A 21,175-nucleotide genomic window follows, 5' to 3' on the forward strand; every position below is an offset into this window, starting at 1 on the left:
GGCAGTGGCTGGACACCTGCCTGCCAATGGGAAGTAGTGACTGACTTTATCTTTTTGCTTTGCCAAAGCACACAGCTTTTGTTTTCCTTATTAAGCTGTCGTTATTACATCCATAAGTCTTTTTGTCTTCCTTCTATTTTCTCACCATGCCATGGAAGACGGGAGTGAGCAAGAGTTACAGTGGGTATTTAACAGCTGACCAGGGTCCACTCACCACAGAGTGGAACCTCCAGTAATCAACTGGTTGGGGAAGACACACAGGAATATGACCTGAGTCAGCCACTGCCTGGGTGGAAAAGTGTGTGGGAGAATTCAGACAGGTGTCTAGACCAGTTTTCACTTCCAATGGCCTAAGAGTTGATGCCTGAACAGACATGTAATCTTGCCTTAACGTCAGATCATCTGAAAGATGGATGCCTTTTTAATACCAAAAAGAGACAGGACTTCTCATGATGAAAGGTAGAAGTTCTCTTCCTTCTGAAGACTGATTTTGCCATAAAACAGAGCAAGATCAAAGGACCTGCACAAGAGAGACAGTTTCTGAGAATGAAATGGCAAAATGGATATTGTCACATCCCAGTGAATGTGTTCAGTAAGAAAACATCCACATCACCACCAGCTAGCAAAAAAAGAAACATAAGCTTTTCTGGGCATTGTGAACTTCTGGAGAATGTATATTCCCTCTTGCAGTGAGTTTGTGAGTCCTCTCTACTGAGTGACCTGAAAGAACAACTCTTTCAACTGGGACCCTAAGCTGCAATGTGCCTTTGAATAGATCAAACAAGAGATAGTTCTTGCATCAGAGCTGTGCAGAGTGTACTCTACATGACACCTGGGGAGCATGGTCTCACCTGGAGCCTTTGGCAAAAAACATTCAGAAGGACCCAGGTTGGACCTCTAGGGTTTTATAGCTCGGGATATAGAAGAAGTTGCTCCACCCTGAATGAAAAGGAAATACTTACAGCATATGAGGGAGTTTGAGCTGCTTCAGAGGTTAGCGTGGATTTATGAAGGGGAAATCATGCATAACTAACCTGACAGTCTTCCACAATGAGATGACTGGCTTGATGAATGCAAAGAGACTTCAGTAAGGCTTTTCACACTTTGTCCTGTAACATCCTAATAGACAAGCTGACAAAGTATGGACTAGGTAACTGGACAGTGGAGTGGATTGGAAACTTGCTGAACTGCTGTGCTCAGAGGACTGTGATCAGGGTCTCAAAGTCCAGCTGCAGGCCAGCCATTAGTGAAGTACTCCAAGAGTCAATATTAGGTACAGTAGTACTATTTAATGTCTTCGTTAATGGTCTGGATTATAGGATAGAGTGCATCCTCACCAAGTTTGCAGATGATACAAAATCTGGGAGAAGTGTTGGTAGACCAGATGGGTATGCTGTCATTCAAGGAGACCTCAAGAGGCTGGAGAAATTGACAGAGGAACTTCATGAAGTTCAGCAAAGGGCAATGCCAAGTCCTGCACTTGGAATAACCCCATGACCTAGTACAGGTTGGGTACCAACTGGCTTCAGAGAAGGATCCTGGGGTTTTTGTGGCTTAGTAAGTTTCACCAGATTCAGTTGCCCAGGATTTTGTCCAGTCATGTTTCTGTCTTTTCTGCACTGCAGCTCAGCTTTAGCATGATGTCTAGAGAACATCATACTCCCATCTCTCACCTGTACACTATACCATAACAGGAAGCGCACTACAAGTTTCATTCCCTTCAGCTTGAAAATGTTGAGAACTCATCTTTCTTACAGTATTGACTGTTTCCCAAGTGCTACTTAAATAAGATCATGACTCTCTCTGCTTCTAATGTCTAATTGTGCTTTTAACAACTGCATTTTCTATAGCTTTTTTCTGTAAATCTTTTTTATGTGTTTCTGTCATATTATATGGATGTTGTTCAGGCTGGCTGTTCCATGGCCTTTTTAATAGGGTATATCACTGGAGAGAAAAGGACACGGTATTCTATTAGACACTGATCCTAAATTAGGAATTTAAAGTAGAACAGATGATCTATTCTCAAGAAGTACCTATTTATCTTCATTATCTAGAGAAAAAGGATAACTAGTGAAAATGCAGATTCTTTACTGCATTTTTCTAAAATTAGGAGTGTTGCAAAGGTGCAGAAGGACTTGAATGAGAGAGGGCAGTATGAGAGATGAGGGGAGCAGGGAACAGTCTCCTCCACAGATGTCACTCAGGGCAGGAGGAACATCACAAAGATTCATTTGGCCTACTCCTCCTGGGACAAATGATGGTGTAACAGCAGATAAGTCATCCCTTTACCAACTGAGAAGGGAAAGGGCAACATATTTCCACTGAGCACAGTCCAAGACCAACACCCAGCACACTGCAGCCACCTCTGTCACTAACCCAAGTATGCAAGTTCTCAACATGATCTGAGCTACAAGTTCTGCCACACGCACTTACACACAGGAATACATTTACATGCATGCACAAACTATGCACACTCAGAGGCCACTGAGGATCTTGTTCTGAGATCTTCTTCTTCATCGGGGTTGATCTGTGGAGCTTCTCAGTCCTCAGGATGTCCTGACAGAAGGTTGGCACTGGAGATGACTGAGAGTGTCCATATAAGATGGTGGTTGTACTCTCTGGACTGCAAAAGAAGGCAGTTCATAGAACTGCATTCATGCTTGTCTCTAGTATTTTCCCCTGAAAGGCAACAGGCAAAACTCAGTGGAGACAACTACCATGGGAGGTTTTTTTCTCGCTCATTATGATAATTTTTAAATTTAATCAAATTCACCAAATAACACATTTTTCTCCCACTCACTCTTGAAAGAGTACATAATGAATCTTGATCTCTGGATTCCCTGAAAGAGATGTCTGTGTGCTGTAGTAAAACATGAGACAGAAGAACCTTAGGAAATCTGGCCTAGGTTCTCTGCATTAGCAGGTGAAATGACACATACAGGACGATGACACACTTTCAAACAGGCACTTATGGACCTAGAGCATTCATTGATCATGTAGGAGACTGCAGTCAGTTTCCTACTCTCTCAGACAAAACTAGATCTGATTTCCTCCCCACTTCCAAATGACAGAAGATAAATGACTCCAAAGTCCTTGAGTCATTTATCTGCAAGTGCTTGTATGACGCTCTCAGGTACATCTCCAAAAAAATTTTATTCATAACATAAAGAACTAGTAACAGAGAGATGCAAAATACAAATGACTCTATGGCCCAGGTGACAAGATACATGTCCAAGACACATTGCCATTCCTGCTACAGTGACTGTATTGTATGAAAAATTAACTTTTTTTTCTTGGAAACAAAGGTTGAAACCGCATTTTCCACCAGATGATGCAAGGAGGTATATCACAAACACCGAAGTGGTAAGATTCATATATACTCATATTGGACAGAAGAAACAGAAAATCTATACATGGAATTTGAGATACATCTATTTTCCAGCTGTTCCAACACAGGGTGTTTAAAAACAGTCAAGCATAAAAGAAACAAAAAATCTAAATATACACAGGAGAAGAAAGATTCTTTCAAGCAGAATAAGTTTATCTCTTCCACAGCTCAGTTATAATTTTGATTAGTATTCCTTTCACTTCTTTGTTTCTCAGACTGTAAATCAGGGGGTTTAATGAGGGAATTATGGTCGTGTAGATGAGAGCTAGAACTTTCTTAGTGTCTTGTGAATTACTGTATTTTGGCCGTAAGTAAACCAGGGTCCCACTCGCATAATACAGTAATACAACAGTAAGGTGTGAGGAACAGGTGGAAAAGGTCTTGTATCTGCCATCTGTAGAGGAAATCTTGAGGATGCTGGAGATGATGCAGACATAGGATACCAGGATGAGACAAAATGGTGTAAAGATGACCAGCACCATGGCCGTAATGATCTGCTTTTCATACAAAGATGTGTCAGCGCAGGAGAGCATAATGAGGGGGGGAATATCACAGAAGAAGTAGTTAATCTTCTTGGGCCCACAAAATGGCAATTTGAACACCCAAACTGTCTGCACCACAGACACAACATTACCACTGCAGCATGACAGCAGGACCAAGGAATGGCAAACTCTGCTGTTCATGATGGTTGAATATCTAAGGGGGTCACATATGGCCACGTAACGGTCATAAGCCATGACTGCCAAAAGGTAGCATTCTGTAGCTCCTAAGAAAATCACACAGTAGAGCTGTGTGGCACAGCCCATGTAGGAAATGCTCCTGTCCTCTGACAGGAAGTTTACCAGCATCTTGGGGACAACGATCGATGCTGTGGAAATGTCCAAGACGGACAGGACCCAGAGGAAGAAATACATGGGCATGCGGAGGGTGGGGTGCACTGTGACCATGATGATGGTAAGGTTCCCAATGATGGTGATGGTGTAAATTAAGCAGAATGTGAAGAACAGCAAGTGCTGCAGTTCTGGGTTCTTGGACATTCCAGAAAGGACAAACTCAGCCAGCAGAGTGTGGTTTCCTGGTTCTGGTCTCTCTGCTGGCTTCACCTGGGAGAAATCAAATGGACAGACTGTCAGAGGCGTAGACACTGCACCAAGATCACGGTGCTTCAGCCAGTTACTGAAGCAAGGAGTCTCTTGGGAATCCCTGGAGAGCCACTGGATCAAGGAGTGCAACTCTAGAACTGGCTTAGCTGAACAAAGTAAGACGGCAGTGGCTGTGCCTGCTGAAAGCGCATGATGTTACTGCTCTCCCAGTTCATAGTCTGGGATAGTGGCCAGGCATACAGCTATGAGGAGTTGGTATTAAGGGGTTGGCTTCGTTATGGGTGTAGGGTTGATTGTGCCCCTCCCAAACATCAGGTCTCTGATCCGCACTGGTTCCATAGGTGCTTCCTGCACTGAAGGGAAAGCCATGCTGACAACCAAAACATCCACAGTCCAAAGAAAGCAAAAGCATTTTGCTACCTTGGGGTGCACTAGGATCCCGGAAACTCAGGGAAAGCACCCCCAAATGGAGCAAGTGGAAGCTGATAAGGGAAGACCTAAGCCAACTCCTGTCACTGGAGGAAAGCCCAGATGGCAACAGAAACAATGACAGACCAAAGAAAACAGAACCAAACTAAACTAAAACAAAACTCTCTATAGACAGGCAAAGGAAGAAAGAATAATTAGAAGGAAAGATACCCACAGAGGACACTAAGAAAGCACCAAAAGTGAAGCTCAGTACTATCTGCTTCATTAGTCACATTGGCTCATTACCCGGTGAGTGTTGCTGCGTGTGATGTCAGTGGGATAGCCATGCAGCGCTGTGCCAGCCATGTTAGCTTTGTCTTTTTCTCACTGCCCCAGATGGGAAACTGGTGCACAGAAAGAAGAAATTAGCCTGCCATGGAGGAGAAAGTGGACATTAATTCTGCGTTCTTCAGACTTGTCATCTCTTACCAAAGGGGCAGCCAACCACTGGACTCCACTGGTAAATCTCAAGGCACAGAATGCATTTTGGCAGCAGAAATGTATGCATATATGGGGATAGAGAGGGGGAAGAAGCTTTCCATGGCCCACACATGGACCTGGTCAACAGACCACAGCACACAGAGAAGGTCATATCATCAAAGCTAGAGCAGTGCTTACAGCCCTATCATGATTCAGTCACTCCTCCTACTGGCTCCATCTACTGGCTCCATCTAAATGCTCTTTCTGCTACAGCTTAACTCACACAATATGCCTTTTGTCTGTGGGTTCTCTAACGTGACCGTGAAAGTGAAAGCTGTGGATCTGGGAGCCACAGATGATTTTAACTTCAGGCACAATAAAGAAACTCCTAACATTCTCAGGCATTTAAAAATTTTATATATTTAAAAGGAATCTTTGTCTTTGACTGTTTCCATTCACATAGAAATGAAAGAACACTGTGTTATTTGAAGCTCCAAATTTTGAAAGATACCTCAATATAACCTGTGCATAACAGAATAGAGAATGATATTAATAATTCCCTGCAGTTGTAATGGCACACACTCATGCTAATTTTAACTTGTTCTGATGTAGAATCTACCTAATTCTGCTCTTTGATCCCTTATGAAAGTTTTAGACTGTTACTTTAGTCCTTAGCTGTTAATTAAAGCTAATAAAATTCAGTAATTATTTTACTGATAGGTTATTGTTTTATTCCTAGTGCAGAACACCTCTCAGAAACAATTCTCACTTTGTGTAATTCTTGTGTAGTGGCTATGAGGACCTTTAAGTTTTGGTCTTAGCTCTTTCTTGGATTTGCTTTATGTATTACAATATGCATTATGACATAAAAGTCCTACCTGCAGTTCTTCCATCCAGTGCATCGAAAATCAATCATGCAAATTCCACTAGAAGAACTTCCTTTGTTTTCTTATATTAGGGACAGCATTGGGCCGATCAATGACTCCTACAGTCACCTTACATTGCAGATTTTAAATTGTATTTCAAATGCAGGTGCCCTCCTGCCACAGCTTGAATAATTTGTGACATTAGCATGTGATATATTCCTTGGAACATTAGGCATGTTTTTTCTGAAGCACCATAAGTGGAATTTACTTGCCCTCCACACAGGTATCATAAATGCCAGTTGCCAAAGACTAACCTCACAGAGAAGAAAAGGAATTTGTTAAAGTTCTTTCAATTTAGTTGAAATAGCAGGAGAATTAGGTAATTTATGGAACACAGAAATTAAACTACATCATGCACATGCATTTTGACTTGCAAGTACATGAGAACCTACATCAGCATCTTCACGCTAGTTCAATCATGAGATTGCTTCTGCATCAAAATTATGTAGTGTCTTTTAATGACAATCACAGGGGCAAAAAAATAAAATTGTTTTCTTCAGAGCTTTCTCTAGTGATTGAGGATATAGAGAGTCTCAAGCTGGGCTTTAGTGCTATCCCAGGTTGCCTTAGAGTCTCAAACCCCTTCAGCATTATTGAATGATGTCAACAGCAGCTCCAGGCTCCAGCAGCCCAGGACCAGGACGCTCCTGCCCAGCCTCGTGACTAGGGACTTGGGATCTTAGGGACGTAGCTGCTGCTATCTCGTTTGCAGGTTCAACCAATAGTAAAATTATGCACATATCCCTGAGATTCACAGGATACAGATAAGCAAAGACACACAGAGACATACACAGAAAATTGACATTGCCAGCTGCACAGGCTGTCACAGCCAATACATACAGGACTCACATCACACACAAGAGCAGACAGCCATGCCCCCTCCTCCTCTGGGGCTGGTAGAGACAGGATGTCACTAGAGCAGGCACGCACATAACATCCCCAAGATTCACAAGCACGTCCACATTTTTGGGTACCTTGAGCACTGGCATGGCCACTCTCTCTGTCCAGTACCCCTGCCCAAATCCTTGACCTCTGACCCACCCCACAGGTCCCTTACTTACCAGCTGGTCCAGTTTGGTGCACCAAACACACAGCACTCACACACTCACCCCACAGGCACCCCACATTTGCAGGTTCTGCCTGAGCACCAGCACAGACTCTCTGCCCACCTGATGCCCTTTCCTGGACCTCCTTCTCACCAGCTGGTTCAGCTTTAAGCTTGCTGTTGAATATGCACAGATACCCCACGCACACCTAGTTTGGGGGAGGTATAGACACTTCTCTCCGCCCCCAGCATCCAGCACAAGGCAAAAGATCTGTGACCCAGCGTCCTGCTCCAGCTGTCAGTGCTGAGCCACTCAATCACCTCACTCACACCAGTCCCCTCATTAACTGGTTTTGGGGACACACACTGTTCTCACCATCGTGTCTGTAGACTGAGAACCTACTGGCTCCAGTAGCTGCACTGGGAAACCCACTGGCTCCTGTAGTTCACACCAGAGGCCAAGGGTGCCCACACCTCCAGTCCGACTTCAGTAACTGGAACCAAAGACACTTATGCTGTTCCCCCCCAGTAGCCAGTACTTGGTCCTTGCAGCACATGGGCACACAGGATAGACTGAGAATACACAGAGAGTTCTAAAAAGATTTAATGAGACAGGACAGACTGCAGTGATCAGGCACAGGGTTCAGTACACCAGCAGTGACCAGCCTCAGTTTACACTCAACTAGCCCCTTTCAGACCCCTTTCCTGTCTATCCCCCTCTCTACTCCTCCTGGCTCCCCTTCACCTGAACATTCCCTTGTCGGCTGGCACAGTCCCACTGACCCCATCCAACATCTTTAATCCTCAGGTTTGCATCCTTACTAGTTGCAAAGTCCCAGTTGCCTGTAGTTCCTTGAGAGCTCATCAGCTGGTGATGTTTATTTCTGGTTATTGTTTCTTAGTGGTAATTGGTCAGGTTTTATGTCTCTGTGGTTTTGACTCCCTCCCTTTTATTATCATTCCAAATTGGCAAGGTCCTTAGTCAGAAACTCTGATTGAAAAATAAACATTCTCACGCTCCACATGAATACTAAACAACTATCCTCTTAACATCTCTCAGTAACAGGAAATCAGTATCATGGTTGTCTCTACTATAAGTCTTATGCTTTTGGCAGTTCTCAGAAGCATGACTTTGGCCTAAATTGTAAACCAGAGTTGGAATTTATTTCCAATTTATTTTCAGGAATGTGACTAACCTAATTTGCACCTGAATGACTTCATATATCTGTGATATAAAATCCTGCCACTGACTGTCCTTAAATGCTTCTTGGAAAATTTGTGGAAAATGTTATGACTTCCATGAGATTAAAAATTTCACTGGTTCGTATTTTATATTTGTAGGGCTACAAGCATATCACAGTTTCCTCATGCTCTAGATTTTGAACTCCGGATTAAAGATAAACAAAATAATTATTTCAGTAAAGTCACTTCTCTGAGCTTTCTTGAAATGCACTTATTACTTCCTCATGCTGAGGGAACTAACCTACTTAACTGCTAAAGATAGGTATTATGAATACCACCTCTATCCATGGTCCTTTCTAAAGGTTTCTTGATATTCTCAGAACTAAGAAATTATGCTTTTAAGACTTCTTTTGAAGACTGGGTTCATTCACCTGCCTTCAGATATCTAAAGTGTAGACACCTGTTTTTGAGTTATTTGTCTATCTTCTATAGGGTGTTTAAGATCATCCTCATGTATATGAGACTAATTATGTGTTAAAATACACTCTTTCTCCCCTTTGACTATTTGGCCCAGATACATGCCTTTTTATTGTAGAATCCTAAATTTACACTTGATTAGTCCCATCCTATTTTGTGGCACAGTGGATATGGTCACAGTGTTTCCCACGTTATTGTTATGACTGTTTTTTGGGAAACAGAGCTGGGGGAAGGGAGCACAACATCAAAATCATTATTTTAATTTTCTCATCAGGAAGTCAGGGGCTTTTTGGAAATTAAATCAGACACAACTGCATAGTTTTGATTGGGTAGATCCATACTGCAAATGCAGTTTGTGGACCCACATTTTGACTAGTTCTCTAGACATAGCTGCCCAATATTTCAGATCAGAATCATCTTCAGGTCTAGGTTTTAACTACACAAAGATCAGAACCAAAGAATAAAGTCACTACACTTAGGTAGGAGGAACAAGTAGAGAAGGCCTAGTGGAATGTCCAACTGGAAACCATTAAAAAGTGGTGTGCCTCAAGAGCCTGTATTGAGACAAATACTATTTAATATCTTCATCGGCAACCTAGACAGTAGGATTGAATGCACCCTTAGCAAGTTTGTGGGACACCAAGCTGAGTGATGCAGTTGATTTGTTAGAGGGAAGGGATAGCATCCAGAGGGATCTTAACAGGCTGGAGGATTGAGCTCATGTGAACGTCATGAACTTCAACAAGGCCGAGTACGAGGTTCTGCACCTGGGTCAGAACAATCTCCACTACTAATATAGACAGAGGGATGAATAGATTGATGGCAGACCTGTGGAAAAGAACTTGGGGATACAGTGACAGAACACAGGGAAACAGTTTTAAACTGAAAGAGGGTAGCTTTAGATTGTATATAAGGAAGAAAGTTTTTATGATGAGGGTGGTGAGAGACTGGAAGAGGTTGCCCAGAGAAGTTGTGGATGCCCCATGCTTGGAAGTGTTCAAACTGATGTTGGATGAGGTTTTGAACAACCTGACCTAGTAAAAGATGTCCCTGCTAATTACAGGAGAGTTGGACTAGATGATGTTTAAAGGTCCCTTCAAACCCAAACTAATCTATGATTCTGCGGTTCTATGATTCTATTATGATTCTATGATTATTGTCTCAATTTTCTCCCAGAATAACATATTGCCATGTATCCTCAGCTAATAGACACTAAGGGAAATTGAGAGGCCTGCAAAGTGATCATTGAAATCTGTGTTTGGACAACACTTTTTCAGTGAGCAGATTCTTGGTCACTAAGAATAGATACATTCCTATTCCCACCTAAAAGGATCATGGTGGGAAGGAACACAGACTGCTGGAGACTCCCAACTAAACTTAGAATATAACAGAAAGGCTTTTATTTTTTATTCTTTTTCTGTGTGATAGTAATATTAACATCGTAGAGAGAACCAATGGAGGGGGTTATTACTTTCTTCAAATGCAAAATGGAATAAGGCTACAATGCCATAATGTTCTTTGGGGTTTTGCACAAAAATTATAGGACTTTGATTGAATCAATGCCTGAAAAAACAAATAACATTGGTCTTACATTTCTATAAAAGACAGAAAGATAGGTACATAGGTAGGTAGGTAAGGAGATGAGAGAGAGAGAGAGATAGGCAGACAGACAGATCCATGAAGAAGATGTTTTTTATATGAACAGGCTTTTTCTCCCTGGGATCTGGTATTTTGAGCAGATGACTATTTGGGTAGACCTTAGAGAAAAGTAGAACGTGGGAAAATTAAGCAAAGTTTAGTATATGTATTTAGGGATATTTTTTCAGAACGCATTGGAAACTCTTATATTGTGGTAGAGAGCAAATGTGTGAACAAGCCAGCTGCAGTGGGTTGGCCCCAGACAGCAACAAAGAACCCACCCAGCCACTCACTCACTCAGTCCCACAAGGGCACGATGTTAATGGTATGTGATATATCCCTTTGGCCATTTTGGGACAGCTGTCCTGGCTGTGTTCCCATGCAGCTCTTGCCCACCGCCGGTAGCAGGGTAAGTTCAAATCCTGAAGGTGGTGGGCTCCACAAAGCAGCCTAACAGGGAATTTGCTGCCTCCAAACATTCATCCAGCTGGACCTCTGCAAGCAGAGAGAAAAACTACATGGGGTGCACAACTCAGTAAGGGAATACAGTGTGTGTACATACAGACTGCCGTATAGGAACACTGGGAAAGAGAAACATGGGTCAACATGTGTCAGCTGTGGATTTGGTGGGAAAGACCCAGAGCAGTGGCTCCCAGAAAATCTTCTTACCAGCTTGGTCCCACAGCCAATTCCAGGTTTTGGCCTCCAGAATCTCTGACCAAGATACCTTCCATTTATACTGATGCAACCACACTAAGTCCAGAACTGTGGCCCAGGGGGCTGTACATCCTGTGGGGGAAAACAGAACAATCAAGGGGAAGAAATAAAAAGAAAGATCAGACCTAAACCATCATGTGGAAAAAGTAAGATCTTCACACATAGACACAAACTCTCTAAGCTTCTGAAATCCTCAAAATTGGAAAGTTCCCAGGTACCTCTGCTGATTCCACTCCACACCCTCCAGACCACCTATCCGCAGGCAGAGAGGCTCTATATCCTCACTGATTTGATCTCTTCCTCTCAGTTCAGCTCAGACAGGGAACTTGGAGCAGAGGAAGGTTCAGCTCATGACAATGCCCCACTCCAGCCCTTGAACTGCTTACCTCATCTGGCCTTGCTGAGCCCCAAGGCAGAAGACAGGGCTGCTGTGAGGGCTCAGGAGCCAGTTGCTTTCTGGAGCACCACCACTACCCCGAGCCTGGAGAAAGTCACACAGCCTTGTTGACAGTGGTGAAATTGTCCAGTCCCAACTGATGTTAAATGCTGGCAGTTCTTCCATCAGTTGCTCTTCAGGATAAGGCTCCCGCTCTGGAAGACAGAAACATTCACATTCACATAGCTCGTATGAGATAAGCAACAGCTAGTAACCTTAAATTCTGCCTTCTCCAGGTGCCAGGTGTACTTAACTGTCCTCCATCCTCTCTGGACTTTCCCAGTTTTTCCAGTCCTCCTCAAGCAACCTGAACTTTTTCCAGACATCCCAGAGCATCCTCGGATCTTCCTAGTCCCCGATAAGTATCCTAAATTCTGTTCTACATGCTCTAGTTTACCCTGCATAATTCTCTCTGAATACCCTTAATTCTATCCATGAGTATCACTGATGTTACTCTTCCCTGACACTTTATGGTTCATGTTCACTGTTGAGGGCCACACAGGGGTCCTTCTCCATCATTCACTCTTAAACCCTCCAGCCTTCAGCATGAGCTCTTCCTTTCCACATTCCAAGACATAAGACTTCTTTGGAGCTACAACAGCACTGGATCACAAGAGAATCAAGGTGAGGAGGGTCCAACACAACACATTGGCATTATAGTCCCAGGCATGGAACAGTTCTGGAGCAGACTTAAGAGCTTTTATGGACAGAAAAAGAAGCACTCAGGCACAGAGTAGTTGGGCCAGAACTAAGGGTCACTAGGGCTGGCCTAAAGGTATACAGAGGTTGGAAAGGACCTCTGGAAGTCATCTTGTCCAAATCCCTACTCAAAGCAGATCTCGTCAGAACAGCTTGCCTAGGTACCTGTGTAGTCAAGTCTTGAATAGCTCTAAGGAGGAAGATTCCAACATCTTTTGGTTATCCTTATGATTTAAAAAAAAATAAATACATTTCCCTCATACCCATTCAGCATTTCCCATGTTCCAACTTGTGTCTGTTGCCTCTTATCCTAATGCTGTGCACTTCCAAGGAGAGTCTGCCTCTGGCTTCTTTCTGTTTTCCTCCAGTCAGCCAGTTGTAGACAGAAATAAGGTATCCTCTTCTTAAAAGTGAACATACCCAGCTCGCTCAGCCTCTCCTCACATGCCATGTGCTCATACCCCTCAGTTTAGTGGCCCTCCACTAGTTTCATTCCAGTACACCAATGTCTTTCTTGAAATGGAAGCAGGAAGTGGACACTGTTACATCACAATGCAGGCTAGCAAGCAGTGCTGAATAGAGAGGAAAGATCACCTCCCTGCACCTAGTGACGTGTGGAAAGACAACTTTACAACCAGTGAAGCTATAAAGTAGGTATGTTTATTCAGCGCTGGATGCATGGGGGATCGCTCCTCCACAGCATGTGTGCCCTGGAGCCAAAAGTGGCCCCCTTTTATGATGCCAAAGTTACATATTCATCAGTCCTAATACATATGCATTATAATTCCAGGAATAGGGAGGGAATATTACAATTAATTCTGAGAAATCTTTAACATATTCCCCGCCCCAAGTCCCTCCCCATCGCGCCTGTGCAATGTCTCTTGGTGGTCGTGGGCAGGGGTCTTCTGATGAAGGCTCGTAGTCTTCTTCACTGTGTTCACTAGTTGACCCTTGCTTTTGCGCAGACTCAGTCCTGTAGTTAAGCACATCTCGTCCTTCAGTTGGATGTGGTTTGTTGCTAACTTGTAGCTCCTTTATCTTGGTGGCTCAGTAGTCCCTTCCTTATCTCAAGGACAACAGTGGGCTCATCCTGTTTTTCTCTTATTAATTTGCAAGGGAGTTATCTAGTTAATGTTTTCTTGAGAAACCATCTGGTTAATGCCTCCTCATTCATACATCACTAGTGGCTACACTCTTGCTAATACAGCCTAGGATGCAGCTGGCTTTCTTTGTTGCAAGGACATGCTGCCAAATTCTGTCCAACTAGTTGTTTGTGAGGACTCCAAGATCCTTTTCCATACAGCTACTTCCTTGAGTGTGTGTGCTCTGGGCCTGTATTGTTGCATAGGGTTATTCCATTCCTGATCCAATCCTGATGCAAGTTCCTGTCACACACAGGAGAAGCTACGAAGGGCTGCATCCCATGGGAGGGACTCAAACTGGATAAAAGCTGTGGAGGACTGTCTCCTGTGAAAAGGGGACCATGCTGGAGCAGCGGGAAGAAGTTCTAGAAACTCCGCCTCTGAAGACGGAAGAAGCAGCAGCACTGACTGCACCCCCCATTCCCTGCCCTGCACCTCTGGGGGGAGGAGGTAGAGATACTGGGAGCAAAGCTGAGCCCAGAAAGAAGGGAGGGGTGGGGGGAAGGTGTTTTCAAGATGTGGTAATGCTTCTCACTGTCCTACTATGTCTGATAAGTGTTGTTAGTGTCTGTAATAAATTTATGTTCTTTTTTTTCCTTCCCCTAATGAGTCTGACTTTTGCCTGCAACCAAAATCATTCCTCCCTGTCCTATCTCAAATCCCAAATCTCGACTTATTTTCTCCTTCTCAGTGCTGGGAGGGAAGAGTGGAGTGAGCATCTGTGTGGTACTCAGTTGCACTCTGAGCTCAAACCACAACATTTCACTTCTCAGTTAATATCAGAAAGCCCAGTGGCCAAAAATAGATATCAAATTAAGACATCCCAGTACAGGAAGCTGAACTCTTATTGGTTAACTGACTACATCACAGTGAAATAAATGGACTATTTAGTGTTTGATTCACCACATCATGTGTAAAGGGGCTGAGTTAAGTCCTACTATAGGTGTGCTTCTGGCTCTCCAGTAGCGATTTCTGAAGAAAGAAGAGAGAAATCTCATAGCACACTTGGTAGGGTGGGGGGTGAAGGCATCAAAGTTAAAAAGTGACAGCAACATGTCTGCAAAAGAGATCTCAAGTAAATGTAAAGAACTGATGTATAAATAGGAGCCTTTTCACCCTGTAGTCACTTCCTATGTATTCCCCATTGATGAAGAAGAAACTGCTGGAGACATTCTCAAGTACTTCCCCAAGAGATCTCCAGAATACTGCAAGCAAAAATGCTCAATGTGAGAATTAAGCTTTAGCATTAAGGCAGTAGAACAAATTAATATCTCACAACAGCCTTATAAGCACTGCTCTTGCTTTGATGATATGACCTTCTCTGTGTGCTGTGGTCTGTTGACCAGGTCCATGTGTGGGCAGTGGAAAGCTTCTTCCCCCTCTCTATCCCCATATATGCATACATTTCTGCTGCCAAAATGCATTCTGTGCCTTGAGATTTACCAGTGGAGTCCAGTGGTTGGCTGCCCCTTTGGTAAGAGATGACAAGTCTGAAGAACGCAGAATTAATGTCCACTTTCTCCTCCATGGCAGGCTAATTTCTTCTTTCTGTGCACCAGTTTCCCATCTGGGGCAGTGAGAAAAAGACAAAGCTAGCATGGCTGGCACAGCGCTGCATGGCTATCCCACTGACATCACACGCAGCAACACTCACCGGGTAATGAGCCAATGTGACTAATGAAGCAGATAGTACTGAGCTTCACTTTTGGTGCTTTCTTAGTGTCCTCTGTGGGTATCTTTCCTTCTAATTATTCTTTCTTGCATTTCCTGTCTATAGACAAAGGGTATTTGGTTTCGGTTTGTTTTGTTTTGCCTTTTTTACACTGTGGGTGTTTCAGTTGTAAGCTGGGCATTTCCTTCAGTGCAGGAAGCACCTATGGAACCAGTGCGGATCAGAGACCTGATGTTTGGGAGGGGCACAATCAACCCTACACCCATAACGAAGCCAACCCCTTAATACCAACTCCTCATAGCTGTATGCCTGGCCACTATCCCAGACTATGAACTGGGAGAGCAGTAACATCATGCGCTTTCAGCAGGCACAGCCACTGCCGTCTTACTTTGTTCAGCTAAGCCAGTTCTAGAGTTGCACTCCTTGATCCAGTGGCTCTCCAGGGATTCCCAAGAGACTCCTTGCTTCAGTAACTGGCTGAAGCACCGTGATCTTGGTGCAGTGTCTACGCCTCTGACAGTCTGTCCATTTGATTTCTCCCAGGTGAAGCCAGCAGAGAGACCAGAACCAGGAAACCACACTCTGCTGGCTGAGTTTGTCCTTTCTGGAATGTCCAACCACCCAGAACTGCAGCACTTGCTGTTCTTCACATTCTGCTTAATTTACACCATCACCATCATTGGGAACCTTACCATCATCATGGTCACAGTGCACCCCACCCTCCGCATGCCCATGTATTTCTTCCTCTGGGTCCTGTCAGTCTTGGACATTTCCACAGCATCAATCGTTGTTTCTAAGCTTTCCCTTGGGCTAGATTGTGACTTTCCCTACAAGCCCAGTTAGGAAAATTAAAAAACCTATAAAACCCCTCACAGTTCTGTGGTCTTTGGAATGAACACATACTGATTCAAATACTGGTATTGAGAAGAATATCACCGCAGCTGTTTAAAAAGTCTGCTCTGTTTTCTACAGGATCATATAAAATCCACTGCAAGCAAGAAAAGGACAAACTAAGTGAATTTCCATGGCACTTAGAGCTGTGTTCATGAATCTCATGCATTCCCTTTTCTTAGGCAACTACAGTGTAGGCATCTAAACATGATGTGGTGAGCTCCCTTTACAGTCAATGAGGGGCTGAGGAAAAAGAGGCATATTGGGATATGGTCTTTCCAGAGGGCACTTTTTTCCCCTATGTGAGAGGATTCTCTTCTTTGACTGACCATGTCTCTGGGGGAGCCTGTTCATTTGTGCTGTGTCTAGAAAGACCATAGATGGTAGCCTCTATCAGTAAGCATATTGAAGCTCCTCCATAGCTTCCAGATGCTTGCAGAAAAGACTCAGACCTACAGGCAGAAGGTGCACACAGGAAGTGTAAAGGCAGTCCTAGGGACTCATGATGCATCTGCCAAGCTACTGTTGTTTGTAGCTCTCACTTCTGGGCAAGGTTAAAATCCGTTCTTGACCAACATGGACAAGCTGCACAGTCAGGCAGAGAAAAGGGTGCCTGTTCTCCACTGCTAGTTTGGACCTTGTCCTTCCCTTTACTTCCTGATCATCCACAGTGCCCCCATGCTAGTTCTCCCACTCTCTCTGGGCTGAGTCACCTGTCCTGCAGGAAAGGAAAGAGATCCTGAAGGCTTGCCTCATGCAGGAGCTGTAGGCCTTCAGGTGCAAAAGGTCTAAGTAGCAGTCTCTGGGAACTCCATCCTGAGTTCAAGTACCACTCCTGAAATGACCATGGACCGAGGAGTTAAGATATGTAGACACATGCATACACGCACCTACATACTGAAACATATGTTATCGACAACACTCCTGAGTGATACAGTCAGAGATTTCTGAATCCCAGCTGGGGCCCACACCATCACATTTTAGTCATTGAAGGTGGATCTTATAGACAAAGAAGTCAGAGAAGAGAACTCCATCTTCCTAAGGATGGAATAATTCGCCCATAGTATTATGTTAACTTTGGAAGGACCCTGGAAAATCAGATGAAACTTTATTTTCTTAATTTTATATGGTTTACCTAGGTGACGTTATTCCTGTACCCATACACTGAACTCTGAATGAAACTCAGGGGATCATTTGCATAGCATATCCATGGGGTGAGTTGTCAGACCTAAAGAGTTGTTTCCAAAGGTTGTATCAAATTCTGAAAAAGAGTATGAGCTCAAACATTAGCATGAAAATATAAAACACTGATGCCATAACCAAGGCTCTTGCTTACTTTTTTTTTCCTGTTACGGTATTATAATTTTATGTTATGGAAATGTCTAAAGATCAAATTACTCCCCTTTGATCAGCCTTTCACTCTGGTCAGCCCCCTGCAAACAGAAAAGAGAAATGAAGTTTCTTTCCCAAGCAGCTGAGTAGAAAACCAAAGGCAGAGGATGATGATGTATGGAACAACATAAGGAGATCAAAACTGTCCCCAGGACATCCTGAGAACCCCTAAGATCCCTTCCGCTGAAGCAGACATGGAGACAGAAGAAATTTCTTGGAAGAACTTGATAAAAACAAAGGGTTCTCTGTGTGGACTTAGGACATGGGCATGACTATGATTGAAATGGAGACTGGGACTGCCAGAATGTAGGTCAGGTAGGGACGGAATGCCCAGACCTGTGCTTAAAGAAGACTCCTGCATCCGTGTTCAAAGGGTGTGGGGTGGTGTCCCCAGGTGAGACTGGTGAGGGACATAAGGGCTTATTAGTGTGCTGAGTGTCCTGACAGTTTGTTAACACACACATTGGAAAACAGTTCAGTGGGGCAGGAACTTCCAGCTTCTGCCATTCAAAACATTTTCTTGCAGAAATCACTCATCTCCGTGTACCTCTGTAAATTAAATGACAGGCACTATGACAGGAACTTTCTGTGTGGTGATGTGTCATCTGCTCTGAAGGTTAGACATCTCTGTCTGAGGTATATATAGTATTTATTTTAATTTCCTGTAGAAGTCTAAAGAGTTTATTAACATGTCTGTGTCATCCAACTTGGATTTTACCACATCTCATTTCAAATGGATCAAATGTGGTTACTTCCAACCTATTCAGTCAAAGAGATGTTGTATGTAGTCAGGGCAGAGAAGCAGGCATTGTCAGTCTTTATACATTTAGATGAGGTGAATTCCACTTAATCCATCCCCATGCATCATCTTATTCCCCACCCCCCTCCCCCCATTCCCCAGGGTATTGGGAACTCGGCTAAGAAGTCATTCACAGGCACTCACTGCTTTGTAGCTCTGAATTTCAAAATATCATCAGAGTCTACAAAACACCTTGCTACCAGATCTTTCAAGGCCTGTTTGACTTGTTCATTTTTAAGGGTGTAGATGTAAGGGTTACACAGCTGAGTAATCACACAGAAAAAGAAAGACACAACTTTGTCAAAATCCCTTCCACCCCTCTGGCTTGGTCTGATGTACCTGAAGATGGAGCTGCTGTACAGAATAGTGACCACAATGAGATGAGCAGAGCATGTAGAAAAGGCTTTTTTCCGGCTTGCTGAAGACTGGATGTGTATGACAGTGTAAATGATGTAGGCATAGGAAAAGGCAGTTACTGATAAGGTCCCAGGTAATATTAGAACACTTGTCACTAGCATTACTTTCTCAATGAGGCCTGTGTCCATGCAGGAGAGCTGGAGCAGTGGTGCTATATCACAATAGAAGTGGTTGATGACGTTGGGCCCGCAGAATGGCAAATGGAATATAATTATGAGTGGGGAGAACATCAAGAAGAAACTTGCCACCCAGCAGCCCAGCACCAGTTGGAGACAAAACCTATTGTTCATGAAGGTAGCATAATGCAGAGGGCGGCAGATGGCCATGTAGCGGTCAAAGGACATGAGAGCTACATGGAAGAAAGTACAGATACCAAGGATGAAGAACAGGGATAACTGAAGGAAACATCCAGAGAAGGAAATTGTTTTTACTCCTGTGAGGAGACTGTAAAGTGTCCTTGGCATGAATGTAGAAGTGAAGCAGATTTCCACAAGGGAGAAATTCCTGAGAAAGAAATACATGGGGATGTGGAGGTGTTGATCCACCAGTGTGATGGTGATGACAACGATGTTTCCCAGGAGGATCAGGAGGAAGGCAACAAAGAGAATGGCAAATAAGATGATCTCCAAAAAGTGATTGCTAGTGAGCCCTAAGAGAATGAACTCCACTGTTGTCTGATTCATCTCTGAAAGCTGAAAAAATAGTTAAAAGGAGATGTTAAAGTTGTTCCAAGAAGAAGAAATGAAAGTCTAAATAGGTGGTACATGTGGTGGTCCTAACTGGAAGACTACTGTAAGTCAAATACTGAGTGCTCTACATAACCTGAGTACATGACTCTGCATGACCTGAATAGGCACCTGCCTGCGCTGCACATATCACTTGGCCACACAACAAACTTAGTTGGCAAATCATAACAAAGCAGCCTTTAGGCACCTTCCACTTGGCACCAGCGATGATGCCACCAGCATGTTCTTGTCTCCATCTTAAAGAGAAACAGCACGTTCTCATGTGGACATCCTTTTGCTGGACAGTAGAAATCATTAATAGCATTTGTTAATTCTTCAGAAAATCTGGTAAGACCTCTAAATACCATAATGTATGGGAGTTACTCCACAGACAGGATCAGTGCAATGGGCTGTGCCTTGGCTAGAAATCCACCCAATGCTTTACAACTATGGGTTCCCAGCATCTGAAGGATCATAACATTGTCTATACTATTCTCTTTCCCTTTTCATATTAGCTCCAAAAAATGGTATTTTAATTAATACCTTACATAATCTGAGTACCTTTCTTACTAGTATCCATTACAAACCCCAGAACTCATGCATTATAGTACCTTTGAGGGCAGATTCCAAATGAGACAGTGTACCCTTTTCCATAGAAATGTGATTCATCTCACCCGACTCCAGATTGCTACTTGCCTAAGTACCAGTGCATTCCTCAGTACTTGTTGCATTGTCAAAGGCAGAGATTCAATACCTCCAGAGACTTTCTGCTGATGTTGAGTATCTAGAGTTCCAGTATGTGTTTACTCTTGAAGATACTGACTCTAGATATTGAGAAGAGATTCAGATCCTCCCCTGTCTTATTTATAGTACCACAGGTCAGGATCTGTAAGCATATCTTAACATTTCTGACCAATTTCTGTTTTACAAGCTGGCTTCCTGACTTAGCAGAAAAATAGAAGCTTTAGTGATCTACTTATTAATCACATTTTCCTATATTCATGGCAACATTAAAACAATAACTTCCCAAATTCCTGTGGGTTACCTGTCTGTATCAGTTACCAGGTGGCAGTGAGGTAGCAAGGTCTCTTCATCATGTTTTAGAAATGTAATGAACAGTAGAACTCCTGTCCACAAAGCAAAATATGGCATTCTCTGATAAAATATTAATAAATTATTTTATTTACTATTTTTTTGTTCATTAATTCTGCTTAATAAATATTCATAGGGAAAAACAAACAAACAAAAAAGCAACAGTAATCTGTTGAGGAAATATCAAGGATTTCATAAGCAGCCTGCAAATCATCCCAGTATAATATTATCTCAAGCCTTCAAACTTCCATTAGTATGCTCATAGCCACTAATTCACAATCACTATATGTGCCTTCTGAACCTTATTAGGGCTTTATTTTAGTATGAGATGAACACTGTGGTGAAATTTCACTCCATTAACTGGAAAGGTCACCTGCCCATTGATGATGTCTCTCTTGTCTTCAGTCATCCCAGAGGAACACCAACAACTGAAGCACAGCCATCTATCCTACAAATTATGTTGTGTCTCACATTACCTGTTTCTGACATGGAATACATTAGTTAAGCCTTCTTTCTCTAGATCCATATTTTATACTTCCAGTTAGT

General features: G+C 43.2%; 3 protein-coding genes across 3 annotated transcripts; 1 reads left to right on the forward strand and 2 right to left on the reverse strand.

Moving 5' to 3' along the window:
- Window positions 1-233: 233 nt before the first annotated feature.
- Window positions 234-6,073, reverse strand: LOC104356166 (olfactory receptor 10A7). The gene is made up of 2 exons (XM_032987302.2): window positions 5,206-6,073; window positions 234-4,491 (listed from the first exon to the last, which is right to left on the reverse strand). The coding sequence occupies exons 1-2, from the start codon at window positions 5,263-5,265 to the stop codon at window positions 3,541-3,543; spliced, it is 1,011 nt and encodes a 336-aa protein (XP_032843193.1). The 5' UTR covers window positions 5,266-6,073; the 3' UTR covers window positions 234-3,540.
- An 8,876-nt stretch (window positions 6,074-14,949) lies between these two features.
- LOC116960296 (olfactory receptor 10A7-like) lies at window positions 14,950-16,180 on the forward strand. Its single transcript, XM_032987340.2, has 2 exons — window positions 14,950-15,298; window positions 15,857-16,180. Exons 1-2 carry the CDS (start codon window positions 15,239-15,241, stop codon window positions 16,154-16,156), a joined length of 360 nt encoding a protein of 119 aa, XP_032843231.1. The 5' UTR covers window positions 14,950-15,238; the 3' UTR covers window positions 16,157-16,180.
- A 79-nt stretch (window positions 16,181-16,259) lies between these two features.
- On the reverse strand, window positions 16,260-20,556 carry LOC104358344 (olfactory receptor 49-like). Its single transcript, XM_032987313.1, has one exon. The coding sequence runs from the start codon at window positions 19,493-19,495 to the stop codon at window positions 18,536-18,538; it is 960 nt and encodes a 319-aa protein (XP_032843204.1). The 5' UTR covers window positions 19,496-20,556; the 3' UTR covers window positions 16,260-18,535.
- Between the last annotated feature and the right edge of the window lie 619 nt (window positions 20,557-21,175).

Source organism: Tyto alba, unplaced genomic scaffold (genome assembly GCF_018691265.1).
Source record: "Tyto alba isolate M040663 unplaced genomic scaffold, T.alba_DEE_v4.0 Super-Scaffold_12, whole genome shotgun sequence".
NCBI classification, from domain to species: domain Eukaryota; kingdom Metazoa; phylum Chordata; class Aves; order Strigiformes; family Tytonidae; genus Tyto; species Tyto alba.

What these genes read in the sequence shown, in the direction of transcription:
- LOC104358344 (XM_032987313.1), bottom strand. Translation starts at nt 19,495, where the DNA reads ATGAATCAGACAACAGTGGAGTTCATTCTCTTAGGGCTCACTAGCAAT.
- LOC116960296 (XM_032987340.2), top strand. Translation starts at nt 15,239, where the DNA reads ATGGCTGGCACAGCGCTGCATGGCTATCCCACTGACATCACACGCAGC. An exon ending in CACGCAGCAACACTCACCGG is followed by an intron (nt 15,299 to 15,856) that starts GTAATGAGCCAA and finishes GATTTCTCCCAG; the next exon opens with GTGAAGCCAGCAGAGAGACC.
- LOC104356166 (XM_032987302.2), bottom strand. Translation starts at nt 5,265, where the DNA reads ATGGCTGGCACAGCGCTGCATGGCTATCCCACTGACATCACACGCAGC. An exon ending in CACGCAGCAACACTCACCGG is followed by an intron (nt 4,492 to 5,205) that starts GTAATGAGCCAA and finishes GATTTCTCCCAG; the next exon opens with GTGAAGCCAGCAGAGAGACC.